We start from the raw sequence: 27,596 nt of genomic DNA, 5'->3' as shown, positions 1-27,596 counted from the left end.
ATTTTGAATAAAGGTGGACATTTTTGCACAGGTGCACAGGAACGAAGTGCTAAACAAGTGCTAAACAAGTGCTAAACAAAATACACTTTCTATATTCCCTTTTGCTTTTAATAAATGAACCTGACATAAGGTGAAGTTTATTTTTGCGTTACATGAAGAATCAAGTTTCGCAAAAGTTTTGAAAATGGGGATTCCCCAGGATATGAGAATTCTGCCAAGATTATTTTGCAGTTGGTTTACTTGATAGCTTTCATTTCCTCATCCATAATGTATTGGGTAGTGAGCTAAATTATTTTTCGCTTGTTTGAAATAAATCGTTAGAGCTCACTCCATGCTTTTACTTACCTAATTGGTTGGTTTTATTTTGCAAATGGTTTATGGATTTTTTGAATTGAGTTAAAGGTTACTTGGAAAGTAATTTTTGTATTTATTCTGTTGTCCTGGGTAGTTTGTTTAGCTTTATTCCTAAGTAAACTTATTAAACATATGTATTAACTTATATACATATACATATATTATTAAATATATCAAAGTTTTTATTTTTTTGATTTTTTTGTTTAAATTTACCGGTTTGTCGTCATTTGTCGTGACTACCCGGTAGACAGTAGACACTCGCATATAAACTCTGCATATGTTTCACAAAGCATTCTATGCGAACCCGACATACATGTTTACCACCCAATAGGCGCAGTTTTGACATAGCTTAGAATGACAAATGCAAAAACTTTGACATTTTCAAAAGATGCAAAGCACAATTTTGCTAAAAGTTAATACAATTTTTAAACTTTCCATTCTAGGCTGTGTCAGACCTTATAAAACCGAATAGACTAGAAACCCGTTCAAAACCATTCAATTTAAAATCGAAACCAAGTAAAACGAGTTTTTTTACCAAACTAGTCTACATACCATCACTATTTTTACATTAAAACTCTTAACAAAAGTGACCAGTTTAAGATTGCCCACCTTCACCATTTACGCAGACGCATTGTTTGTGCTTGAGATATCGAAATATATATCGATATATCGATATCGAAAATTAGAGATATCGAAATATAGTACCTGTACTTTGGTTGTTTAATTGCTAGTATTCCGACAGAAAATTTGTAAAGATTACAAACAAAATTGCACCACTGCCAACAGATCATTCCAGTTTTCCGCCATTACATTAGGAATCATTACTAGGCATTACAAAATTGCAGTTGAAAACTGGATAGGCTACCACTAAGCATTCATCAGAGTCTAGCTAGCAAACTATTCCACTGATATTTAACATAGATTATTATATTTCATGTTTATGTGCTGGTGTGTAAGATTATTTGTTGTTTGGTGAGATACATAACTACCGGTAGTTATCTACTGATGCAAGTATACTGGTGGCGGTTCCGTTAAAACTACCCATACAGGTGGTATTACGAGAGCCTATACTATACCATACTATCTCTATACCTACAGTACAATATTCATGAGTTACTAAAAGCAGATGTATGCTGGTATGGTTTTTAGTATGAAATTGGCTGTAGCTTAGTCCGGTACCAGTCATTTTGTTCAATTCGGCTTAAATCATTCTGGTATACTTTCAGGTTGTGGCATATAGCCGAGGTCTTAGATGTCTTAGCTGCTATGATTTACTGTAGGTGCAAGGCATGATATGGTTGTCACTAATGGTGTTTCATTAGATTTAAAGCTGTTACAGACTTTCAGGTATATACATAAACTACTTAACTAGAAAATGTTAGATGAAATACCTGTTATATAAAAACATTGGGTTTGCAGGGTCAATTTAACCCTGGTTGTGGATCCTTTGGTTAAGTAGACATTATGACTGGGCAACAGGATCGATCGAAAGTTTGAAAATGGGTGTTTAGTTTGTTTCTAGTCTTTAAAGTGGGGATTCCCCATAAAACAGTATTTTGAATTTCTCAAAAAGCAATGATCCTGCCAACTTTATTTTATCTCTGGTTTAATTGCTTTCATACCATTACCATTAGTAGTGCATTGGTTAGCAAGCTAAAAATATTTACGCTTTTTTTAAAAAACCAGGTCATTCTTATGTTCTTTGTGTTAAATTACAAGACTTCATGCAAATCTACAACTGTAATTGGTTACTAAGGGTAACGCGTTTTGTAGAGTACAAAGCCATTGGTCGTTGATATCTTTGCAAAAATGGAATATGCTCGTTAACAATGTCTGGATAGTAGAATACGTTTTCCGAAAAGTGATTGTCGCATCACCTGCGACAGTTTACAAAAGTGATTCTACATTGTGCGCTAATTGTCATAATTAGCCCTTAATCCTACAGAATTGTCGTGCAAATATGATGATGTAATGTTATTTTTGCTTCATTTCGTGTGTTTAACAATAAGCGCTGTACTATATTTAGGCCGTGTTTAATATGCGCGACCCCGTTTTGATTATTTCCGAGTTACGTCATTTATACTACGGATTTCAACGCATTAGTCTGATATTGACTGTCGGTAATTTACAGTCAACCGAACGCAGCTCTATTCTGTGCTCTGCTCAAATTTAGAACTGTTCATCAGGTCTACGGAACAGGCGGAAGCAACACTAGCCAAGCATCATTTGCCTCAGGGTGTTTTAACAGTAGCGATAGCACATATCAAACACGGGCCACTATATTGCAAGTCCAGCGCCCTAATTACTCATTCACGTACCACGCTACACATGCCACCTTTTTATATCCCACTGTATGAGCATTATATGTAATGTTTCTATTTTGAAGACTACTGTTTATCAAATTTGGATAAAATTGGGGTTTTCAAACTTTAGTAATCAGCATCAAAAAGATAAAATAGTTTACTGTTTTATTAGCAGCCATTCGCCTAGTTTAGTAAATCAGAAAAAAAACTCCAGTAAATGGCAGCCAGTCAGTCAGTCAGAAAAATGCAAATTTGGTAAACAGCACGTATATGCAAATCATTTGAAATAGTTACAATTAGTACAATTCACTGCATTCTAGCTTACATTTTATTGCAAGCTATTTAGTTTAGGCCTAGACTATAATTGTCAGTATTAACCTAGATAATAATTTATTTCCAGATATTGCTGAGAAGAGGAAAATTTGGATAGAAGCACTAAAGTCACAGCTGGTACGATTTGAGAAACTGCAGTATGGAGATTGGTCAGGTAAGTTTATTTTCTGACTTTGTCCTAAATCTGCAAATATTTGAATAAACTGCATGTGCATGTTATGTATTATTTGCCATAGACATGCATTAAGTGCAGCAGAACACACATTTATGTTGAATTTGAAAACTTACCTTTACTTAGCCTAGTACAGTAAGGCTGCTGGCAGACTGGTGATGCTGTGAAAATATTTGTGTGATAATATTTTGTGAAACTTGATTGAAATGAAATGTGACCTATTTAACTTGAAATATTTCCACATAATCACTGGTAGATTAGTACAACAGCCTACTAGGCCAAGTAAAAGTAAGTTTTGTAATTTACATGTCTATTGCAAATATATTGCCAGTGCTAGTGTACAGAGCCTAGCTTAGTAGGCTGCCGGTGATTCTGGTGAAAATATTTGCCGGCTAAATAGGCCACATGTCATTTAGATCGATTCTGGTTGTTGTATTAAGTTTATCTTCAGTTTAAAATGCCTGCTTCTTTTTTTAATTCGTCCCAAACAGATAAGTTTAAGGAAAAGTAAGTTTTCGCTTTCAACTTGACTTTGTTGCTAAAACATGAAAAATTTCCGTCTTAAATTTATTTCTATAACGCGGCGAACTACAACCGGTAAATAATTAACTATTATGTTTGTTTAGGTGACGACAACCCACGCAGATATATTTCGCTTTTATGCGAATTAAACGAATCCAGCGACATGGAACTCTTTAATATGGCGTCACTGCGCTTTCCAACAGAGCTAGTTCTGAATCCATTGACATTGTCATCATCGGAAGCCGCGATCTTTTGTGACGTTTTAAGAAAACAACGAAATGAGTTAAAGAAGCTTGGTCTGACCGACTGCTTCTCCCCTGGTGATGTGGAAAGATTAATTTCGACGATCTCTGAGATGCCTGGAAAGGTTTGACGATTTATTCAACTTTTTATCGTTTGCTTAGAACAGCATATGACGTCATGATTGTTAGCTTACATTTACGTTTATGACGTCATAATGGCTAGTACGAAGATATTTTTCAAGGCAGTTTGTTGAGATTACTGGGCAGTGTAGGTCGGATATTTTGTGCTAATTTATATAAAATTGCAGAATAATTTTGCAACGGTTTAATGATTACTTGAATCTACAAGGAATGTGGAATCTGCGATAAACTTGGTCGCTTAAAATTTCCCCTTTTTAACGAAAAAATGACAAAATTTTGTTGGATCAGTTTTAGCCTGGCATGTGCAGGTTAATTTTGGGTCAACAGAAAAGTTTCAATTTTTTTAAAACAGAAAATATTTTTGCGAATTTATTATCAGGAATTGTTTCTACAACTAATACTCGATACATGTTTTAATTGGTCACACAAAAATATTTCTATTTAATTCAAAAACCAAGAATTTGTGTTGGACCAGTAGGCTAGGCCTAAATCTGACGGCGTGGTGCTGGTTAGTTATTAACCAATTAATGGTAATATTAACTTGTATGTAGTAATATATTAGCTTCATCAATACACCAGGTTGTAGTTTACAAACATTTCATCTGCAGGTAAAAGAGTTGAGCATCGGTTTCAACATAATCAAAGACATTCCAGGACCAGAATTTTTCGCTAAAATTGAAGAAGATCTGACCATGGTTGGTTGCTTCGAAGATGATTTCTCCGCAAATTCGAGCGAGAAACAAGAAATTCAACTCGTCCTTGACCAGCTTCATGGCTCGGTATTATTTATGTCTTGTCATGTTTGTGTCAACTTGAACTTTGCACAGAAATTTAATTTTTAACCAAATTTTTAATTTATAGCGATTGGAAGTTCATGTTGGTGATGGCGTCTATCTCACTTCGCGCAATCACTGCTGACGTAATAATGGTAAGTAGGTTTCATTTTTAAACAGAAATTAATTATTTACTCAAATTTATAAAAGTTTCTTCCACACATCGATTCACTTGTTTAAAAGAAATTGCGTCGTGGCCGGGATTCGAACCGTGGACTTTTGCGACATCGAGCGATCGCTCAACCAGATGCGTCATCTACAGATTTACTAATTCATTGATAAAATTGATTTATATTTGTACATAATCTAATAGTGATGTCATAATTATAATTGTTAGACATGTTTATTCAAATAAATATTCACTGCATTATGTTGAATGGTGAATAGGCTGTAATATTTTAGATTTGCTGATTTTTTGTGATTTGAAATATCCAGAGTGAGTTTTGTGGAAATAAAATTTATTTTAAGACAGAAATTTGTTTTGTGTCATATTTTTAGCATCACATTTCTGCCCAAGCGTTATAAGTAGGTTTTTATCATCGCTAATTGCTTTGTAGAGTTCAGCTCTAAATTGTCTATATCTGCTCAAATCTAATAAGACTGGTGCTATGACTTGTAGGCTAAAACATCCGCCTCGAATGCTGCTTCTACCTTGTAACCTATGACTAACAGAACTATAAACTACCAAAATTTTTATATCAACTTGACGCAGACAAATAACAGCAGTAATAATAATAACAGCGCGGCGTGTAATTGGGACAAGACATCAAAGATCAAACGCACAGAGTTATATCAGGAGATAAGCTTCCTGCTGCAACTTTCGCTACGAATTGTTCGGCTGGAAATTTACGAAATTTACGGCTTGTAGGCTAAAGCATCCGCCTCGAATGCTGCCTCTACCTTGTAACCAATGATTGTCGTCGGAACGGAACCACGAACGCGCTCCCTTTTAGGGGTTATTCGCTGTAAGAACATCATTTTATGTAGTGACTAAAAAGTTACAGCTTTGAGACTACTTAATTAAAAAAAAAAAAAGAAGAAAAATAGGCTAAATAACTTAATACGCAACACAAAGCACAGCAGCACGTCAGAATCTTGTTTTGGCTATTCGATATAAAAGCTTTGTTTTTAAGCTGACAACAATGAACCGAGTTTGCATCGAGGGTCGTAAGTTTGTCGATGTCGTGTGTGATCTACTTTTGCATGAGACGCGAAAGCGATATTTGTCGTGGGCTTTGTGCAGTCTGATATCACTTTAACAGCTTAGCAGCGTTTATAGTCGTAGCAATAGTTATCAAAGGATAGTTATTACGTCTCATCACCAACATCGTTTTCTGCTATTGCCCGGCTTAGAAAATCGGCAAAGTGATCAAAGAGCCGAGTGCAGATGTCGCATTTCAATTGCATTTACACAGAGAATGAATACAGATAAAAAGCTATTTAACGATGGTTTCTGTGCATAGAATGTACCAAAAAAGAAGATTGCGTAATAACGTAATTTGTAGCAAACGTTTGTGACAGGATCTCTGTTACGTTGTTAATAAGTTGCGTAATTATTTATAATTTCGTGCAACATTAGCGAGCACACGCACTTGGTATAAACCTATTGAGGTGCAAATAAAAACTCTCCAGGGAAGTTGACTCTCTTGCGCAGCGAAAAACTGGCAGTTATACCCCGACCTTTTCATGATGGCCGGTTAAGGTGAAAAGCGAGACTCGGCGGGGTCCTGGATGCATAATATTTGCCTCTTTTACTTTTATAAGATGTCAAAGATTTCCTCTTTCAGTATGAGAACTTCAAAGACATTCATCGCGGAGCTGAAAGATCGACCAAAGCTTCCACCTTTGAAGTCGTGACAAAGATGCCTCTGGTTTTGCATCGACAATTCCAGGCCATCTCGTCGTTGGTGATGGCTTAATTTGCTGACGGCCGCTTGCGATGGCATTCTCACCCCAGTCTTCTGCATGAGCTCAATGTTCTTCGTTTGGCGAAGAAGTTCGAGGTCGCCGGAATCCCATTCGAAGCTGATGCAGCTCGACATGAACTAACATTGGATGAGATACTTTAGTGCACCTCGCAGCTAAGCGACGCATGAAGCGCCAAACAATAAGCCACACGATAAGGTGAAAATTTAGAAATTTCCGCAGCGATTTTAAATGTAGCCTAAGTAGGAAAATAAATTTAACTTTTGAGGCATTTTAAAGCGTTTTATATGAGGTGTAAAAATAGAAAAGTTTTGCGTCCCTCGTGTTCTGAGCTGGATGGTCGAAACGCAGGAATTTAACAACCAGCCTTTAAGCACTTTCGGCTTTCTACGAAATTCAAAATATGGCTTCGGGAATGGGGCGATATTTTCTGCCTTAGCGCAGGGCGGCTAAAACCTAGGTTACGTTGCTGTTTCAGAATAACTATGACGTGGTGACAATGAAGCTCCACGATTTAAGTTGCTACTCCTCCTAAAGTTGCCTCAGAGCTAAAACATCAAACCATCATCATCATCATCATCTGCCAATGGCTTATTGGAATCTGCCTCGCGTCCATCGTAACAAAGCGACTGCTTTGCACGAAGTATACACATGATGACACGTGATGACGCATGACGTATAGGCCTACAGAGTGGTGAAAACAAACCGGAACGGTCCGGAACACAGTTCCCGCAAATGAGTTATTGCCGGTACGGTACTTGCAAGGTAGAAACGCCAAGATGTCAAAAAGTGATAAGTCAGTTCGTTAAAGTAGAAAGTTAAAAGTTGTGATACGAAACGAAACAAAATTTTCCGTGTAAAGTTTTTAATAGATATTTGCACCAAACGTAGTCACCGCTTTATAAACCACCAGGACCAGAATTCTTTTACACTCAATTTACACTCACCGTGTCAATTTATCTTACTTGTTGACCTGCTTTTAGCCCCTCTTGTTCAAAAGTTGGGGAACCCCCTTTTCCATAATATTTGCCCCTTTTGCTTTTGTAAGATCTCAAAGATTTCCTCTTTCTGGATGAGAATTTCAAAGACATCCATCGCGGAGCTGAAGGATCGACCAAAGCTTCTACCTTTGAAGTCGTGACAGAGATGCCTCTGGTTTTGCGACGACAATTCCGGGCCATCTCGGCGTTGGTGATGATTTTGCTGACGGCCGCTTGCGATGGCATTCTCACCTCAGTCTTCTGCATGAGCTCATTTCAAACATCGAGTCAACAGGAACAGATACATCAGCTTTAAAATTCTGTGCCTTCATAGTTTACAAATTTTGTCTTCTTCAATTCTTCAATTCTTCAAATTTCAGTCTTCTAGCTGCAAGGTCAGACCGCTGAGCTAAAAGTACGTTGTGCTTTGACAGACATTTTTGGATTGCAACAATCTCCATCGATAAACAAAAGCTAAGAAAGACTCTCACCGCGGCCTTCGCGCATCCCTTCATCAACCCATCGGCCATGCTTTGTAGTGTGGGTTTTATTTCCGACGTTGTCAGTTGTCACCATCGACAGCAAAATTTCTCACAATTCGTTGTCGATACTCGTCGACCAGTTGGTAGGGCTTAAAAAAATTCAAATACATTTTAATTTTGACAAGGCATTTACATCAAATTTTACCAATTTTCTCCAAATCGTAATTATCTGTCAGAGCTCGAGCATTAAAGCTCGACATATATACTTAGTCAATGCCAGTACTAATAATAATACAATAATAGTAATACTATTTAATCTCTTTATTCGTTATAGCATGGTACTCTTTACTCTAGTGTAGAGCTTGCATGTATATTACAAGTTTTCTATTGTATTTGTATATTTCACGTTGTACTGTACATTTTCAAAATATTATTACAATTCGCAACGGACTGTGACGTAACCGCCTAATTTATTGCTTAGTTAACTAGTTACTCTAGGCCAATTTTTATGAACACATGACTATACCTCTGCCTTGACACACCTAGTGTTGAAGAGTTAATGCAGATGTAGTATTCGCTTTAACCACCTAAAACAGGGGGGGGCAACTTTTTCGGTCGGCGGGCCTGATATGAGAAAATAAAGTACTTGGCGGGCCGGATTCCTGAATCGATACATTAATCGTGTATTTATCCACCTATGCAAGGAATAAATCGTATTTAATGTAAACTGTAAGTTTTAAGCATAGAGACCAAAAACAGTATTTAATGAATTTATTAACGATTAATGTACTTCAATAGCTGCTGAAGTCAAAACTGAACTGCTGAAGTGAACTGCTGAACTGTCTGCGGGCCGTTCAAAATCCCGTCGCGGGCCGGGTCCGGCCCGCGGGCCGTATGTTGCCCACCCCTGACCTAAAATGTCGGGCTATTATAGCCTAAATGGTCCAAATAATAAAACAACTTAAAAATTAATATGTGTTCATCTGATCGTATGCAAGTCATTCCTAGGACAGTAACTAATTAGCATTATTCACGTATTGAGATGAGGTTCGTTAGCATCGAGGAATACTGTTCGTCTTGCTCAGCTACCGAAATGACAGAGGAATACCTTGAAACAGCGTTAAACTTCACCATCCATCACGTGCAGTAATGCAGCACATAGTAATGTAGCACATATCTCGAAGCGTTACGCATGTGACGTGAAATACATCAAGGTTTTCGTGGTAGCTGCGGCGTTGTATTTATGTAATTTTGCCTTGTATTTTAAGCAAAGTTTAAAAAATAGACAAATGTGGCAGCAGATAATAACTGAATTACTTTTAGTACATTCCACCCAGACAGTGATTCCTAAAGGTGCTATTGTTACGCCAAGCGATTATGACATTCTGCTAACTGGACGTATTGTTGGGGTTGTGAACTGTTGTTAATTATTTCCTGATCGATTGTTCGCTAATCTGACTCCATTGATAGCGTGTTCATTAACCCGTGATAGCCAGTTAAGCATCACAGTACCAAAACCAAACTGTCGATGTCTTGAATCCTTATTTATTATAGATTTTCAACGAAACGGTTGCTGTTTTCAGAGCATAGAATCTAGCTGCATTCGGTAGACTGCAAATTACAGATTGTCCAATAACAGAACTAACGCATTGAGCGCTGTAGTGCGAATGATGTAATTCGGAAGTAAACATAACCGGGTCGTGTATACTAAACACAGACAAAGTATAGTACGGCGCTTGTTGACAAACACACGAAACAGAACACAAATAACCTTATAATATCATTAGATCTGCAGGATAATTCCGTAGGAATAAGAGCTAATTATGACAATTAGCACAACATAATTAACGTAATGTAGAATGAACATTCGACTATGCTCCAACCTGCGGACCTTGTTGCCACCAAACTACGGATCGCGAGATTAGTTTATCCGGCCCGCCTCACTGTGGCAAAATAGAGCTTATTGTTTTGAAGTCTATTAAAACAAAGTGGCAATCCGGCGCGCGATCGTCAGTTCTCTGATTATCTGGCCCTTTGTGAAAAAAGCTTGGCTGCCGCTATTTCATCGGAAAAAAATCGTGTGTTTGAAGCTTTGCTCTTTTTCACAGATTCTTGTTAACCCTTAAACTTAGATTTAAAACATAATAAGCCTAACTTAAATCTACCTTCTAACCTAAATCTTACTTTACATTCGCGGCCAAAGGTTTAGGACCACCCCTAAAAATTCTGAATCAGACAACAAATACCATTTAAAAACTTCGACTTAACAATTTCATTACTTTTTAAAATTTCTTCAATTTTCAACTTGATAGATGTTGGATTTTTGCACTGTTCTTAGCTCCCTTTCATCAATATTTGTGCTCCATGGAGAGAATTACGGTTGTTCAGACATCTACAATGGTATTTATTTTTACCAAAACCCAACAAAATCACTTGCATAAGGAGTGATCCCGCAATGTAAGATGTCTACGCTGTACACTCTGAAACAGCAATGTAAAGTAAACCAATGTAAAGTTGTAACACCTTATGTTGTAACAGTTGTAACAGTTGTAATTAAAAATGAAAACACTCAAAAACAAAATAAACATTACATTAGTAACTGCATTTAAATGGACGAACTTTACTTAAAATAGCATGATAGCTTATGTTTTTAGAGTTATCTTGATTGAATGCAGTGTAGCCACTGTCATGTTGTTGAACGACGCTTTGCGTGCGCTGTTCATCACAATCACCGTGTTGCCGTTTTAAAAATATTCCATCGAAAATCAGACGTTTCAAAGCTAAAAGCCTACCGACATAGGACAAAAATCCAAGATGCTGTATCTAGGATAAAATATCTTGCAAATGACCTTCGTTTTCAGCAAATTTCTTCGGAGAAGAAATGAAAGCGCTCTGGTCAGAACGACGGGAGTTTCACGGTTTTGGTTTCCGGAAAATGACTGAGTGGGTTGAACTGAACGTCTAGAAGAAACGGGTTCGCGGCTGAAAACTGGACAGAGTGACGCTGTGTAGGAGGGTGAATTAAATTTTGCGCCAAATCAAGCAAGGAATCACCGCAGAAACCAAACAAAAAGTTTTCAAGATCTATCAGCCCGAGGTGGCTCAGACAAAAGCCAAATCACAGGTACGATGTTGGCAGGGCAGGCGGCGAAAGAGCAACCTGGGCGTGGCCTTGACCATGAGATAAAATTGAAAAGTTGTTTTGCATATCTTGGAGATAGGACAATCTTCAACAACTTGTCGTCGGAGTCACCAAAATATAAGGCATGACACGAGTTCTCAAAATTGTGTAGACTACATAAAAATTCAAAGTATAATTTAAAGCGCATGGGCAACATAAATGCAATAAAGAGAGGAGACAATTACGCGTTATAAAGTAATTTATTATCACGAGCTATCTTCGTTAAGCAGATGTCTAATAGAATACACCTTCTTTATAACTACCTCTATTTTCAAGTAAGTGATGTTGAAAAGCTTAATGCTTGACAAGAAATATCTTGATAATGCTACCAGGCGGACCCAAATAAACCTGATCTTGTTGGCTTAGATGACAAAGACTGGTGCAACTGGGCTGTGCTCACTGCTCAGGAGATGATCCTTTACTCCAACAAAAAAAGGACAAGAAGCAAAAAAATCAAAGATAATCGTCTTCATTGGTAGGCACACTTAAAGGTTTCCAACCAAGACGATATACACTTCACTAGGTAGCTACAAAAAACATGTGAACGTCTGTTTGCCAATTAACAAAGGAAGCGTACTCCAACCCTCACCTTTCCACAAGGTATAATCAACAAAAAAACATAAACCTGCCAAAGGTGACCAAGGTACAATCCAACCAAGGAAAAGTGTTAAAAAATATCTTTTCAATCGGATTCCAATCCTGCCGGCCGGGAGCCATCAATGGATAAAAGTTGAAAGAAATTCAAATTTACATCGCCAACATGGCTGCAAACCAGTACTATGAGCTGGATTTAAAATGTGACGTCTGCCAAGCTGGATTATAAGCTGATCTAAAACTACGTAAAACTTTCTAGTCAATGGCGATGTCTGTGGCGCTGGGTGGGTTTTACAGGACCCGGATGAAGACACGATTTTCTTACGTGTTCTTGCTGCCTTATCCTGTCATGTTCTCAGACCTCAATTCAAAATATGAGATTCATTTACCAAATGGGTTTTAGTTAACCATCATTGTTTCCAGTGCATCGGTGGTGCGTAGGCCTAGTCAGCCATAAAAAGGAGTTGCAAACTGTATGCAGGCAGATTTATGGGTATTACTTGGACCACAATAAGGTAGGCCTATGGGCAATGTTTTTTCAACGAAATCAACGTCTTAATAGTCAATGATAAAAATTTTGGACTGATGACGGTCACTTTTTTTTCCAGTGTAGTAGGCCTAGGCCTATGCTACATAGCCTAGACATGAAAAATGCTAATCCTAACTTCATTTTCGATGTTGAAAGCATTCATTGCAAATGCAGCACAAGTAGTTCACAGATCTGCCAATTGACTGACCTATGCGTCGAAGTGATGAAGCTGTTGTCTGTCGATCCACAAAATTACTGTGATGCTCCCAGGGAAGGAATTCGAAGCATTATGGAACAGGTATGTTACAAAAATGAACATAAATAAAGCCTATATATATGGAAAAGTTTATCATAATTTTGTGAATAATTTTATTTCTCATTGTTGCTTCAAGTTTAATTTGTTGCTTTGTTGACGAGGCTAAAAAGATTATTATCAAATGTAGTTTGATTTTATTGTTGGTGCTTAATTACAAATATGCCTGTAATTTTGTCTGTAATTAATGTTAGTTTCTCATCATCTCCACAAGTTTAACCATTTGTCAACTTGGCTAAAACCACTGCAATGAAATGCTGTTTAAATCTATAGACCGCCTAATTATGTATACATAGTTTATTTTTGTTTTGAAGAGTTGAAAATTATAATGCGTTAATCACTCGACTTGATTAAGATCGGTTTCATCCGGATGGGAACGACCGTTGCCACAAATGTTCTCCTCGAGAGGAAAGGTGAAAGAATGGCACTTGCTCTCACTGAGGGTTGGAGAGATCCTCTTGGAAACCAATCAAGACCAAAAATGTTGGACCTCGTAAGTTTATTAACTCTGATATTTCCAGTTGACAATACAGTTGCATTCAGCTACTACCTACTGGTGACTTTAAATGTGGGTTTTGTATTTTTCGTCTTTGCTTATTTTATAGTTTTCATGGTGTTTAATATTTCGTCAGAGATGAGTTTATTATCACTTTTTACTTTGATTTAAAGCAGCGGTTCTTAACCTTTTTGATCTGCTTTCCTATTCCTAATTATATCCTAGTTTTCTGTTGGTTGTAGAACTGTACCTACGCTTATGTTAGTGTCAGGCAAGAGCTGAAGTAAGCCTCACTTCTCTGCGTAATTATAGTAGTTTATTTGTTTGATGCTGTCATGCATTCATACATGTGAGTCTATGCTGTTGTTAGATTGAAATTACATACAGCTTGGCTATGCATGTGTTTTGGTGCCTACAACTGTTTTGCTTTGTTTGGCAGCAAAAGTAAAAGAATGCTGAGTTTGAGTCTTGTTTAAGCTCGATTGCTTTAAGTTGTCGTCGCAAAACTTTGCATCATCGATTGTTTGGTTAATGGTTATTGTTCACTTTGTGATGCTGGTCTATTGTCTTTATATATTGATTAGTAATTATGCTATTGCATAATCAAGTTTAATTTAATATTTTTAACGTTCAACTGTGACATCAGATGTCTATGTATGCAGCTTTTCCGAGTATGAAGTAGCAGTTAAAAAGATTGCCATGGAGATGAGATTTAAACAAGTCTTAACTATCATCTCAAGTCCATGGTCAAGATTGTCTCGCACGACTTCGCTGCATGCGTAGATGCCTACCTCACACTGTGAGTTAAAGAATGTATAGAAGCTTTCAGTCTGACGTCAGCAACATAGACATCAACTCGCTCTTTATGCAGTCTGATGGTGGCCTCACTCCTATTGATAAGTGAGTTGTTCGTAAGGCTGTGATTATATTATTATATTAACATGAAGCTTAACAACAGATCGTCATATTCATTTAAATCAGCGATAAGCAAGCTACCAATGAAGTGAAACCTATCATTGTAAACTGTGTTGTAGATTGAGGAACGTAGATATAGGAGCAAGTAACAGCTCCAACTAATTATGACATCGTTTGTGCCTATGATCTGGCCCGCCTGTAAAAACTCAACACTCAAACAGCCCTGGAGTTGGAAAAGATTCATCAAATGTTTACGTCTTCTGATATAAAATACAACATCTCACACTCCTCAATGCTCAGGTTCGATGGAAATAGAGCAATATTATCCGGCCCAGCAGGTGGCGTAGTGGGGTACACTATGACATCATTTGAAGACCAACCCAGCATTGGGTACAACGTGGGAGGTATGGTGCCGCTAGGATATCCAGTATCAGTATGAGCATGTATGTTGCATGCATGCGCAAGCTAGGTAAATATTAATAAGATTACGTAAGTTATGTCCTTATGTTGTCATCGTGAAATTTATGACACTATTTACACAGGAACATCAACAGATCTAAGTCGATACGACGGGGAATATGAGCATGTGTTCGAGTCTACTACAGCTGGTGTCACCATACAAGCGCCACAGGTATTTTATTTTGAAATCTTAAATTAAGACAAAATTTCAACAATGGCCCAAATTTTCCTGTTAATGTCAACATCAGGACAAATTGTGTTTTTTATTTCAATGTGCCGATATGTGCTTATATGTGTTGTTTGGACTCTACATGCTTTGTTATATTTTTGTGTATACAGTCGAAATCAGTTAATCGCATAGTCAATTTTCCAAGCTTTTTTATGCGATTAATCGGTGTATGTGTTCCTACATTTTCTCCGTTATTCTTTTTTAAACACCGGCGCACGAATTCTTGCTCCTCCGCCGATTTTTGGAATGACAGAATGCATTATGACGCAACAAGTGAGCTTCCTTCTTTTCGATTTCGACACAAAAAATTTTTCAATAACAAGGATTCTATCGGACAGACATAAATCTTTTCGCTTTGCTGGCTTACTATTTCCTGGCATTTTATATCGTATACGTAGGCTACAGTACAGTACAGGTATTCTACGTTTTTGCAGTGGTTTGCGCTTTGCGACGTAACAATGCTTAAATAAAAATTAGTCTTGTTGTTCTATTGTGATGTAACGATCCGTAACAATCCTTAAATGAAACGTAGTTTTGTGGTTCATAATCACTGTAGAGAAGGCTTTTTTTCGTGAAGTTTTACTTTATTGTTCAAATCATTTACGTGCTACTGTCTCTATAGCCTTGCGAGAGATCTGACGATGATTTTTGTTTATTGGTGAGGATAATCTTCAGCGACTTAACACTTCATCAAAGGAAATATGCGGTTAAGTGATACAAGTCTACAAATCAATCAAGAAAACCTATTCGATTAACCGATTTATGCGATTAACCCTTATGCGATTAACCGTTGAATTTTCTTCAAAAGTGAATGGGAATGGTTTGGGATTATGCAATGCAATGCTATTAAGCGATTTATGCCTTTAACCGATATGCGATTAACCGATTTCGACTGTGTATTATAGAATTGAGTATCTTGTTTTCTTTCGATCTTTTTGAGATATTTTATCTTTACCTTTTGTAAAATATTGTGACTTTGTGACTTTCATAGAGGATCTGTCAGGTGATTCACGGTCCAGCGATTATCATCCACAAAATCAGCACAATCTTGGTGGAACCTGACTGCAAGGGAAAGATGACTAAGAAAGTTATTGCATTATGACATCATGGTTGCGTATGACTATGTATTGCATTATGACATCATGGTAACATCACTTTAGATTGTGTTGAGGGTTGTCTTTTCGTTACATGATAGACTGACAACATCATTGTAGCTTGCCGCGACTAGAAATTGTAATTTTGTGAAAATTCGCTTATTCAGGTGACGTGACCATCATGATAGGGAAGGGAAAGCCGAGGCATATTGGCAAGGAATTGGACGCCATCCAACTCTCTATATTTTCACACAGGTCAGTGTTATTTCGTAGATACAGTTTTTGGAAGCAAGTTTTATAACTGGAAAATTGAATATCAAATGCATGCAATGACCATTGTGGTAGTTGTAAGGTGTGGTTGGGTTCTTTGTCATTCTCCGTTATTTAAATAGGTGGTATTTGTTATTGTTAAGTGTTATTTGGTGGACTGAATTTCTCGAAGCGATTTTTATGACTGACAATTTACCCAAATGACAATAACTGGGAAATTGAATACCAAATGCATACAATTATTATTGGGGTAGCTGTAAGGCGTGGTTGGGTTTTTTGTCATTCCCAATTAACTTTTATGGGTTATGTGCTATACTGGGATCACTGACCCCGTCACTATATTATAACCTCTGACCTTTGACATCAAAGGTTCATGAGCATTGCAGAACAGATGGGTAGGATCCTACAACGGACAGCGATATCCACTAACATTAAGGTCTGGCTTGAACTTGTCATATTTATACATGTTTGTTATTTTATATTACTGGTCTAGATAATCGTCCAACAGTGCTTTTACTTGTTTGTTCTAATTTCTGCGAATTTATTGCACCAAGATTTCTCAGCCCTTGACATTTTATCTGTGGTTCAGTCGTTGAAAGTCCTGTCTAGTCTTTGTATATTGCAAGACTTGCTTGTGTAAATACGTTGTTGATAGCTGAGTAGGTGTAATTCTATTATGATCATTGTGTGTCATTAGAACACTCATTGTTTATTGTATAACATTACATGAATCGACAGGAACGACTTGACTTCTCATGCGCTCTTTTCGGACATGATGGTGGTCTTGTTTCCAACGCTTCTCACATCCTAGGCCACCTAGGGGCCATGCAGGATGCCGTGCAGTACCAGATGTGGGCGATAGAGATCAATGAAGGAGATTGCATCCTCTCCAATCATCCATGTACTGGAGGAGTTCATCTTCCTGATCAATCTCGTGAGTATGATCATGTGATTTGCTTGGTGATGTGATAAATGTTATAGATCTGAACATGAAGTTTGCCATATGATGTTCAAACATTTCATGGTTGTGTGGCAACGGTGTTTGTGTTAACCAACCGCTACTAAAACATTATCAGAAGTTTGCGATTTATGCTGGGACCACCACCATTATGTGGTTACCTAATTTACCAGCTATGTGGTTATTTGGCAATTTAGTTGCCGATGTGGTAATTTATGTTGTTACCAACAATCATTTGTTTAGTTGGTATCATATCATATGAAATTAGCTGAATATTTCCCACAAAATTATGCAACATGGCTTCATTATTTCCAACCACACACCAGGTTTTCATCCCTGAGCACACGAAGCCGATATTTTTCACGGCGAATTGCCACGAAAAATTTGCCATTCCGTTCGTGGTCCATGTGTATTTAGTGCTAGTTTTGCGGTAGCTCAGGCAACTTGACAATCTCTTCTCTCTACAATAAAGGCTGTCTCTTATTTAAACAAGATTAAATAGTTACATCTTTTCCGAATGTTTTCACTTATTTAATTCATTTGGGTGACTTTTTTTTAATTAACAGTTTGCAACAGTTATTTTACATCATTATTACCAATTTGTTACATCACAGTGTATTATCACAGTTTAAATCATCATCTCGCTGTAAAGGTTGGATAATAAAATGTCATATAAACATCTCAATATACATATGTTAATTGGTAATCTCATATTGGTAAATTGGATGATTGCAATTACCTAATAATTTGTTCTTTTCTGATTTGTTTGATATAAATCTTTTGAGAACAATTTCGTTGCATTTCGATCACAGAGCCCATATCTGCACTAGATGTCACTATTGATAAGCTTATAGTCGAGTGTGTGCAACCATTATCAGATCAGGGTTTCCCCTGAAAGCATCAAAACCGATCTTTATTTGAATCCGAGGTATGAGCGGACCGACTGCGCCCTCATGTGTCAGCCTTCCAAGGTGAAAAACTTAGATTTTGTCGCATCAAAGTTTGGTGACTTTTTGCAGACTTTCCAATCCAGGTGGGTTCTAAGGTCAACACTGGTGCAGTTGAAGTATTTTCCACATTTAGTTGCAAAGAACCTCATCCATGTATAAGTTGTTGTCGAATGATATTTGTAGAATGTTCACAACCAATTACTATGCAACAGCTACGCTGTCGTTTTATTAAAACTTAGCATTCAAATTTTTAGATTATTCAAACATTATTATTTAGTTCACTAACATCAAACTCATTCACGCATCTGCAGATACCAGAAAGAATTTGGTTTTGCCAATCCAGGACGTGACATCATCAACGACGGGGGCAGAGTTGGAGGTATCGAACTTTCTGGGATTGAAGATCATGCTCTAGTGACATCGAGTGGTAAGCCACCACATGTCGAAAAATTAAACAGTTTTTTCATATCTAGTTCTCGTATCCTGGACATAAGATCATATCAGATTTCATCCATCAACAATGCCACCTTCTAATGGAAATAATTCAGCCCTTTTAAACACGTTTTCTATCGCTGATTCTGATATCGCATCCCATGCATGGTTGACGTAATTCGCTGCATCTAGCAGATGATGGTTGCCATAGGCAACACCCGCTGCCCCTCTGGGTAACCTTTTTGCTTGCTCTTGTTTGCGTAACTTCAAAGTCTCTTTTAGCTCATAAAGGCTAAGAAGATCCTTAACATACAAATATCTCAACTTTTCTTTAGTGCTGCAATTATACCCATATCGCATGGTTGCTTCCAGCTAGTGCAGTTGGAAGGGAAAATGCCACCTTGACGTTGTTTCTCTCAAAAGCATAAAAATGACAAGGAGCGGTGTCCATCAACAAGAGAACCCAGCGTCCTGTTCTCTTCTTCACTTCAGGATGAAAAACTTTATTGAACCATTTCCAACACCTGTCAACGTCCATCCATGCTTTACCCTGACTTAGTACTTTAGAAGCCATTCTCGATTGTTGACACAAGCCGGAAATTTTGGTTTCCCAATCAATGTACAAGGAACTTTATACGTTTCTGTGGTATTTGTGCAAACACCCAGTGACACTCATTCGTTAGCTTTCTTTTTCCTCGGGTAGTGCTGACATCTCCAGATGGCATGAGCAAGGTATATCTGAGCAAGAGCTAAAAAAATAACCCAGTTTCCCAGTTTTGTTATAAACATTCTCGGGATCATACTGAGCAATAGCATGCATATAAATCATTTAATGCAGCCAGTAATCCAAATTTTTCTTTATCCACTTCTGCTCGTTCACCGTGGAGAAGAAGTTTCTGCTCCACCATGTGATCGGAATCTGCTGAGCCACTGCTATGAAGCTTTCAAGTCATCCTCTGATATTAATAGTTGTTCGGCGATTTGCTTGGCTTTTAAAACAAGCAATGAAGGCTGAACTGGAAGGCTTGTGCAGTGCATGCTATCAATCCAAACATACAACATATCCTCCAGTTCAGAAAATCGAACAACAGATGCTCGAAATTGTTATGTTTTGGTCTCTTCATACATCAAAGCAGATCATTTTCAAATAGCTTCTCGATTCTCCCAAACCTTTCGAATAATGTCTTCACTCACTTTGTCCTTTTGAGCAAAACTTTGCTTACTAGGAGGAGCTGGGTCGCTCAACTTTGTGATTCTCTTAAACGCTTTCCTTTGCCTGTCATCATGCGCAGTTAAAAGTTACAGAATTACTAGGAGTAAGCTACTGTGCAATTATACTCACCACCTAACACAATCATTTCATCTGCAAAAACTTGTACAATTTTACTGCAGGCTAGCTCACTACTGCACCCATCTTGTGCAGGTGTTGTATAAAGTGCATGCAGATTTGAATCCACGACCCGGTACACTGATGATCTATTTGCGATTACAAGTTTGATACTTAGGCCTACTTTACTAGTCTAAATTAAAAAGTTCATCTCAAGGACCAAGCTGTGCATTTGTTGTCATAACCGTAAACCCAGCAGACGAAATTACACTTGCGTAATTGTTACGGCTTAAAAGAGTTGATTGTGATGCGCAGTACTGTCACCATACACATTTCAAGGGAAGAAAAAACGAAAACATTGCTAAGTACGCGCACCTACCAGTTGCGTACTTAAGCTGGAGATTACTGGTCTAGATAATTGTCCAGCACTGCATTTACTTGTTTAGTCTAATTTCTGCGAATTTATTGCACCAAGATTTCTCGGCCCTTGACATTTTCTCTGTGGTTCAGTCGTTGAAAGTCCAGTATAGTCTTGTGTATATTGCAAGACTTGCTTGTGTAAATATGTTCTTGATAACTGAGTAGGTGTAATTCTATTATGATCATTGTGTGTCATTAGAACGCTCAGTATTTTTAAATATAGCATTACATGAATTGACAGGAACGACTTGACTTCTCGTGCGCTCTTTTCGGACATGATGGTGGTCTTGTTTCCAACGCTCCTCACATCCCAGGCCACCTAGGGGTCATGCAGGATGTCGTGCAGTACCAGATGATGGCGATACAGAATAAGGAGGGTGATTACATCCTCTCTAAATATCCATGGGCTGGAGGACTTCATATTTTTTATCTAACTGTGATCACTCCTGTGAGTATGATCATGTGATTTGCTTGGTGATGTGATAAATGTTATAGATCTGATCACAAAGTTTATCATAGGATGTTCAAAAGTTTCATGGTTGTGTAGCAACGGTGTTTGTGTTAACTAACCGCTACTGAAGCACTATGAGAAGGTTGCCATTTATGCTGGGATGTGATAGTGATTTATGTGGTAATGTTGTGAATGACGTGCTTTCTCGTGTCATATGATGCTGAAAAGTTTCATGGTAGTTGTTGTGTGAAATGACAAATTGGTTTCTGGTTTTCTAATGAGTCAGAATTACCTTTAAACCCTATTGAACTTGTTTTTACTTGTTACCTCACAGAAGTGACAGCGGTTCTCATGCTCCCAGGAGAATTCACTAGTTGCAACCGGACCCACAATCTCCATGGCAACCTGGCCGACTTGAGAGCGCTAGTTGCCGCTAACCAGAAGGTAAGTGTCTTTGTGACGTCACAACTGTATCAATCACAGACATTTCAACGAAGCTTTCTGTTTAGGGTATCCACCTAGTCCAGGAGCTCATATTGAGCAGCGCGACATTCGATTTCGAAGGGACATCCCCTATGGCGATAAACAAGTTGAACGCGCCGAGAGCGATCAGCAAGTCTGCCATCATCTACTCCCTCAGGTGCATGGTGGGCTACGACATCCCGCTTAACCAGGGCTGCCTCACCCCTATTCCCGTCCACATTCACACAATTGGTTCCTACTCGACCCCGATATCCAGATATGCGGTCGTCCTCAAGAACTTCCAGCTTCTCCCGGGCACTGGCAGAGACGGGGTTTTGAAGAAGATTCTCTTTCGAAACAACTTGACGCTGTCAGTGTCGTTTATTAAACTCTGTTCTAACAAATGTTTTGATTTTTTAAAGTTGCTGAATTTTTTCAAAACTTTACGTTTTTAAGCCACATTTTGATGCACTCGTAGACAATATTTTTTGCGTCACTCGCAAAATGACGCGGTGTAGTTTCAAAGAACATCTGGTCGTATTATTGGCTGTCGCCCTTTCAAACCTTGTCACGTGCATCAGCCTCAGCACTGCTTCTACAAGTTTTAATTTTGAAACATCTTTGCGAGATAATTCACTGAAAGCGAAATGCAGCTTATTCCAACACCAGCCAGACACAAAATCCAGCTCCATGCGACCTGATGCGTGTTGTTGAAGCTCCTCGACTACTTGTGAGTGACCTTGCAGCCCAGCATTGGGAGATCGCAATCTCGTCCTTACTCCACATACAAGCCTGATGCGGAGAACGACGCAGGAAAGTTTCGAGCCAGCATCCTTTCTAAGAATCCATTTTTGAAATCTGGTAAGTTACAGTAGATACCGATTATACACGGCCCACAAGGTAAAAATATGTTTCATGGTAAGTTTGTATCTACCCAAGGTCCCGGCTCACATCTACTCGTCTAACCACACAAATACGCAATTTTGATCACCTCATTTGACCGCCCTGCGCCTTATTCTGAAACATCAACTGATCCGGCCGCCTTTATTTCTACCGCATGTTGGCGCTAGTGCGCTACAATTTTTCCTGGCTTTCATGTGAATATTTTATATTATTTGCTGCGCTGGTGTTAAGTAATCGCTTGTACACGAAGCAAAACAATGGTTGGTTTCTGTGGTTTTTGTAATAATTATTATTCTATACAAAGCAAAGAGTAATATCGTTAGATAACAATACGTTTTAACATTACCTATTATTACGTAATAAAAGTTGTGTTGATTCATAAATATTTGCCTAGATTAGCCAGAATAAATCGATGAAATAGGACAAAGTAACGTACACGTGACAAAACTTATCGAATCAGTGGCGACAAATATGACTTAGAAAGACGGAAACAGCTTGAAAGTTTTTAAAGCAAAGCGGAAGTCCAGAGAACAGCTGGAACATGTTGCGAATGCGCACAAGTATTCCATGTATGCACAGTATGCGTGTATAGCTGCAACCGACCTTCTTCTTTGCGTGGTGATGCATGTCTGGTCTGAAGAAGATTTTCTTTCGAAAAAAACTTAACCCCGTCAGTGTTGAGCGAAAGGAGGGTTTTCCAACCCTATGGAGCTGAATGTAAAGGGGATTCCCCGTGTACCCACTTACAACCAGTTTGTGATGAAATATTTGATAATCTTGGAAGATGAAAAAGCGGCGATGTAGGAACCGGTGTTACGAGGATGAGAGAGATATTACGAAAGTTCTGACCATTTTGCTTCACAAACCTTAAATATTACTCATCACCAGCGCACGACCTCTGGTGGAGAATTTGCTAAAATGTCGTTAAACTTGACCTTCTTATAATGCAGGTGGTGGATCTGGAAGTCGATGTAACATCGTTATGTTATAAAGGACAACACCTCTGAAGCGTGACGTGCCATTGGAGAAAGAATTACGTCTTCCACTACATTGCTCATAGTTTTACCTTTTCGAGCAAAGTACGTGTTTCTTGCAGAGAAATGAAAGTTTTGAGTTTTTGAAACTTTAAAGATTGTTCGTCTTTCGCGCGCATTTTGCAACCGTTTAACATCGAATGAGGCGATGGCCAAGTAGCAGTAAACGTTTTTATTGGTTTGTTAAAAATTCTTAGCTACTTGTTTGGTTATTTTGCCAGCTTCTTAGTCCTGAGTACAGGTGGAGGAACAATAGAAAACAAAATCTAGTCTTCAACCACATTAAATAACTCTAAACCGGGTTTCTTTGCTTAAAATGGGAACATCTTCGGTAAAATGGGAACCACGTTCACACTTTCCACCGGACAACTTGGAATAAATGAGACAATCATCACAAACTGGACATAAAGCTAAGAACGTCGCTTTTGTTGAAGCAAGTTATTCAGCAGAAAGATTTTGCCAAGTGGACAGAAATTAAGAGCGGAAAGTAGAATGCGAAGGAATTTTATATTTATTTGCTACATCCAGCAAGTATTGTTGCTGTAAAGTATGTCTCAAGGTGGCGCCCTGCAGCTATTAAAGCAGATTTCCAACATCGTTTTCTTCAAAAGCAATAAAAACCTACAGCCCTCGTGTATAGGAGTCATATAAGAACCTCGACCACTTGAAGGAATTTTTGCTGGAACGTTTTGTTCCTGGCAGCGAGTTTTTATTATCGACACCCGGTGGCGTTATAGCCCGCAGTTGTAACGCACTTGGACAAGGCATTAACGACACTTGCTGCTGTTCAGTGGACCTGGTGGGTTGTTCTTAATTCAGGCGATAACTTATTATATAAAAGTCAAAGATAAACTAATAAACAACGTTTGAGAATCAAAATATGCACAAAGGCTACCTCGGTAACCGGGACTCGTGGGATGAGAAATCGTCGCCATGTTTAAGACTTGCAAATACTGTTCTCAGTCTGAGGACAACGATTATTATCATACCAAGCATTAAACAAACCTTTCCTAATTTTATGATAATAATAATCTTTACTTCTCTGTGCAGTGTTTCGTGACGTATAAGTTAAACAAATTTCTCCTTCGTAGTCAACAGCTTTATACCTGCTGCTCGATCTCCTCTCACACAGACACAACTTCCGTGTGGCCGTGAACTTGGTGCTTTGCTCCTCGGAGTTGTCTTTGTTTTGGCAAGGAAATATGGAATTGTTAAAGCATGGAGTGGAATGAAAGATTTCATTTATGGAATGGAACGAATCTTCAATAATAAAGTTGAATGCACATTCACACAATTGAACTAAGTTCACGCATTCCCAGAACAGTACACGCGCACCCTCATTCACACAATCAAGTGCGTTCACCACAAACTTTTAAAATTATAACAATGTGGTTTCTTCCATTTTCGAAGGCGTTAATATCGTACAAAGTATGGAATATGAAATGAAAGATTTTGGAGGATATGGACCTGGGAAAATTTCAATTCCATTCCACAGCATTTGTTGGTGTTTGGAATTGTGGGAACGTCGCTCAAGCGTGACCAAGCGTTGAGACTGCGCATGACTCGTGTTTCATTCATTCTATCTGTGTTGTTGTGGGAAGCGGCCACTTCTTTCATCTGGTGCTTTTAACATGTTATTCACTTATTTTGTCCGGGAAACCGAAAACCTGCAGGTTTTAAAGAACTTGAGAAACGCGACGCTACAACTGGTGCTTCACCGTCATCACCGGTAACACCAACACGAAACTTAATGCTAATCTGAAACTAACAAACCTAAATCCGTTCGTCGCCTCCTATCAGTGAACAGTAATTTGATTGGTTTAAATATTCCCACAACAACTTTATCGTAGTAATTAACGAGTTTATCTCATCATACTTCGTTCACTCACTTCATCGCCCGCCACTTTGTTGCATTTGTTTGAAAGTATGTTGTGTTGTTTTATATTGCTATGTCTATAAGTATCATTATATGATCTGGAAAGTATCAAATTTTCCTTCGAACTTTTATACAAGTGCATCAAAGTCTGATTTTAAGACAACTCTGTTTATCAGTGAATTCATATACGTCACAATAGTTATTGTTTCATCATTTGACAAATGAAACTTTCAGCGCAAGTGAATACACTAGCATCAAATTTTATGTAAGATCGTATCACATCTTGTAGGAAAAAGTTCTTCATTACAAAAGAAATAAGATTTTGTCGCCATTATCTCTGTGTACTAACTGCAGCTTGTGGTACTTTAAGCCGTGTCTGGGATTGATTTGTTTCATATAGACTTTATCTTTTGATAATATTTTATTCTGCTGCAAATCCAGCATTTATCATTTTTAAATTTATTTGAAGGTAGTAAAGCTCTGGTCGTTTTAAGTTCATTTGTGAGTTACAACTTACGCAACCGAGGAAAAACCATTAGTCACAATCGGTGAGTCTATTAATGATCAAACAATGTAGTAATTTGTTGATTGTCTTGCTAGTCGTTGATATTGTCTCGTACATTGACCGTTCAATTTACTTAATTTGTGTTTAAACGTTCCAAACAAATACAATCACATGTTTCCTTGCTGGCTTATTCTGTGTATGCAGTGGGGTTCATCAATTCACGTGAATGTAACGCGTGGTATTTAGTAGCGGTAAAGTTTCAATTATTTCAGGCTTAATATGTGTTGGACTTAGGCTTATTTTCATCTACATATTTTACAAAAGGTCACTGCGAATATGTTGTCAGTTGTGGGGAAGCTGAAATTACTTTGGGTTGTGTTGCAAATATTAGAACTGAGGTAACTTTTCAGCATTCTAATACATTGAGGATCGTTGTAGTGATGTATTTACTTAAACGTCTGATCAATACAATGGCTTCATTCATTATTTTATGTTTTGGTAACTCTACCAACTCTGCAGCTTTGTTTGAACAGAGACCTTTTGTCATTGCTTCATTGTGACGTTTGTTCGTAATAATCCCAGTGCAAAGTGTGACCTGGACTTGGTTACAAATCATTTAGCTGCTGAATTTTTACCAAACTTTGTTTGTTAGACAAGAAAAGTTGTCGGTCCTGTCATGACCAAGCACCAAACACATCAATTGACTTTTTAATTAGTCAGTTAGCATCGGTTCAATCCCACACTTAACGACTTTCTTTTATGCCTTGTTCATTAAACAGAAAGCGGTTGGTACCTATCATATCTTGAACAGTTTTACAAAATACTTTAATAAGTTCGATTAAATTTAGTAAGATTTTAGATTTTAGACATAAAGCTTTGTAGTTATCACAGACTTTTATATGAAGCCTTCCACAATACAGAGCGAAGGAGATGTTTTGTACTTTACAAGAGTTTGTCGTGAAACCTGGTTCAGCTTAAATTACAATAGTTAAGATTCCAACCATTCGTTGATGTTTTCCCGATTCTCCCCGCTCTTTATTCTTTCAATTGAATTTTTATTTCATGCGGCCGCTTTATTGCGACCGTTGCTACGTCGAAGAACACTTTCTTAGGAATTCTACGTCATTAATTTGGGCTTTCATCAAATTTTTAAATTCTAAATTTTTCCCGGAAAAATCTTTAACAGAAACCAGTGATCGGAAACGAAAACATATGAAAATGCTTCACAGACGATGTGTTTGTTTTTGGTGTGTCGTGTCCGATGACCATGGTAAGCCTATTTAGGGATAAATGGTACCAAAATATTTAGCCTACACAGAATTTTGTTTCCAACCTTTAAAATAAAACAAAATGCACGATGGCCGCCGCTTTATAAACCACCTGAAGATTGATTGACCTGCAGTGCGGTGCTTTCCCCTGCACAAAACCAATCAACCGTGAACTCGTTCTGGCTTGAACTGAGTTTATGACGCAACACTTTTCCGCCCGGAAATAAAACAAAGCTTCGCTTGACTGCACTTGGCTTGAAGCAAACTGCCCGAAAACCTTGCTCACTCCGTCTTTGCGCTCAAATTTTATGCGATGGTGTTTGGAAAACGGGCTCATATGAAACGGGGTTTCGTGTTTATTAAGTGTGGTATTTTACTACTGGAATGAACGGAGTGCGTCTGAACCGCGAAACATCGGGTTTCATTAGCAGGAGGGCTTATTATACACCGGAACGTATAAAGCGGCGACCACTGCATTGAAACAAACAGTATTCTTCTAAAGATGTAGTAAAAATTCTTTTTATTAAATAGTTTATCAACACCAACCAGACAAAACATGTTAAAATGTTCCGATTTTCGATGGGTCGAGTGGACTACGCTGTGATTCACTTATTTAAGAATTTGACCTCTAGTGTCGCATTA

At 38.0% G+C, this 27,596-nt stretch overlaps 3 protein-coding genes across 5 annotated transcripts in view; all 3 read left to right on the top strand.

Moving 5' to 3' along the window:
* Positions 1–27,596, top strand: part of LOC143453381 (5-oxoprolinase-like) — a 114,399-nt gene that overhangs the window by 23,214 nt on the left and 63,589 nt on the right. The gene's annotated exons all lie outside the window — the stretch shown is intronic.
* On the top strand, positions 13,321–16,203 carry LOC143453397 (5-oxoprolinase-like). The gene is made up of 5 exons (XM_076954734.1): positions 13,321–13,398; positions 14,064–14,301; positions 14,436–14,720; positions 14,859–14,947; positions 15,996–16,203. Exons 3-5 carry the CDS (start codon positions 14,564–14,566, stop codon positions 16,104–16,106), a joined length of 357 nt encoding a protein of 118 aa, XP_076810849.1. The 5' UTR covers positions 13,321–13,398; positions 14,064–14,301; positions 14,436–14,563; the 3' UTR covers positions 16,107–16,203.
* On the top strand, positions 19,098–22,654 carry LOC143452382 (5-oxoprolinase-like). Of its 3 annotated transcripts, XR_013115024.1 has the most exons (5): positions 19,098–20,903; positions 20,975–21,086; positions 21,241–21,350; positions 21,416–22,229; positions 22,308–22,654. XR_013115024.1 is itself a non-coding variant. In XM_076953331.1 (4 exons), exons 2-4 carry the CDS (start codon positions 21,041–21,043, stop codon positions 21,821–21,823), a joined length of 564 nt encoding a protein of 187 aa, XP_076809446.1. In that variant the 5' UTR covers positions 19,098–20,903; positions 20,975–21,040; the 3' UTR covers positions 21,824–22,654. The 3 variants fall into 3 exon arrangements, 1 of the variants encoding a protein (XP_076809446.1); XM_076953331.1 differs by having other exon boundaries at positions 21,416–22,654; XR_013115025.1 differs by lacking the exon at positions 20,975–21,086 and having other exon boundaries at positions 19,103–20,903.

This window comes from Clavelina lepadiformis, chromosome 4 (genome assembly GCF_947623445.1).
Source record: "Clavelina lepadiformis chromosome 4, kaClaLepa1.1, whole genome shotgun sequence".
Classification (NCBI taxonomy): domain Eukaryota; kingdom Metazoa; phylum Chordata; class Ascidiacea; order Aplousobranchia; family Clavelinidae; genus Clavelina; species Clavelina lepadiformis.
Note: the sequence above shows the minus strand (reverse complement) of the source record. Positions and strands in the feature narration are given on the sequence as shown.

Excerpts from the sequence above, each read along its gene's own strand:
- LOC143453397 (XM_076954734.1), top strand. The coding sequence starts at position 14,564 with ATGTTTACGTCTTCTGATATAAAATACAACATCTCACACTCCTCAATG. Across the intron at positions 14,721-14,858 it reads CATTGGGTACAACGTGGGAG|GAACATCAACAGATCTAAGT; the intron begins GTATGGTGCCGC and ends CTATTTACACAG. Across the intron at positions 14,948-15,995 it reads TCACCATACAAGCGCCACAG|AGGATCTGTCAGGTGATTCA; the intron begins GTATTTTATTTT and ends TGACTTTCATAG.
- LOC143452382 (XM_076953331.1), top strand. The coding sequence starts at position 21,041 with ATGAGAAGGTTGCCATTTATGCTGGGATGTGATAGTGATTTATGTG. Across the intron at positions 21,087-21,240 it reads ATGTGATAGTGATTTATGTG|AAGTGACAGCGGTTCTCATG; the intron begins GTAATGTTGTGA and ends GTTACCTCACAG. Across the intron at positions 21,351-21,415 it reads TAGTTGCCGCTAACCAGAAG|GGTATCCACCTAGTCCAGGA; the intron begins GTAAGTGTCTTT and ends CTTTCTGTTTAG.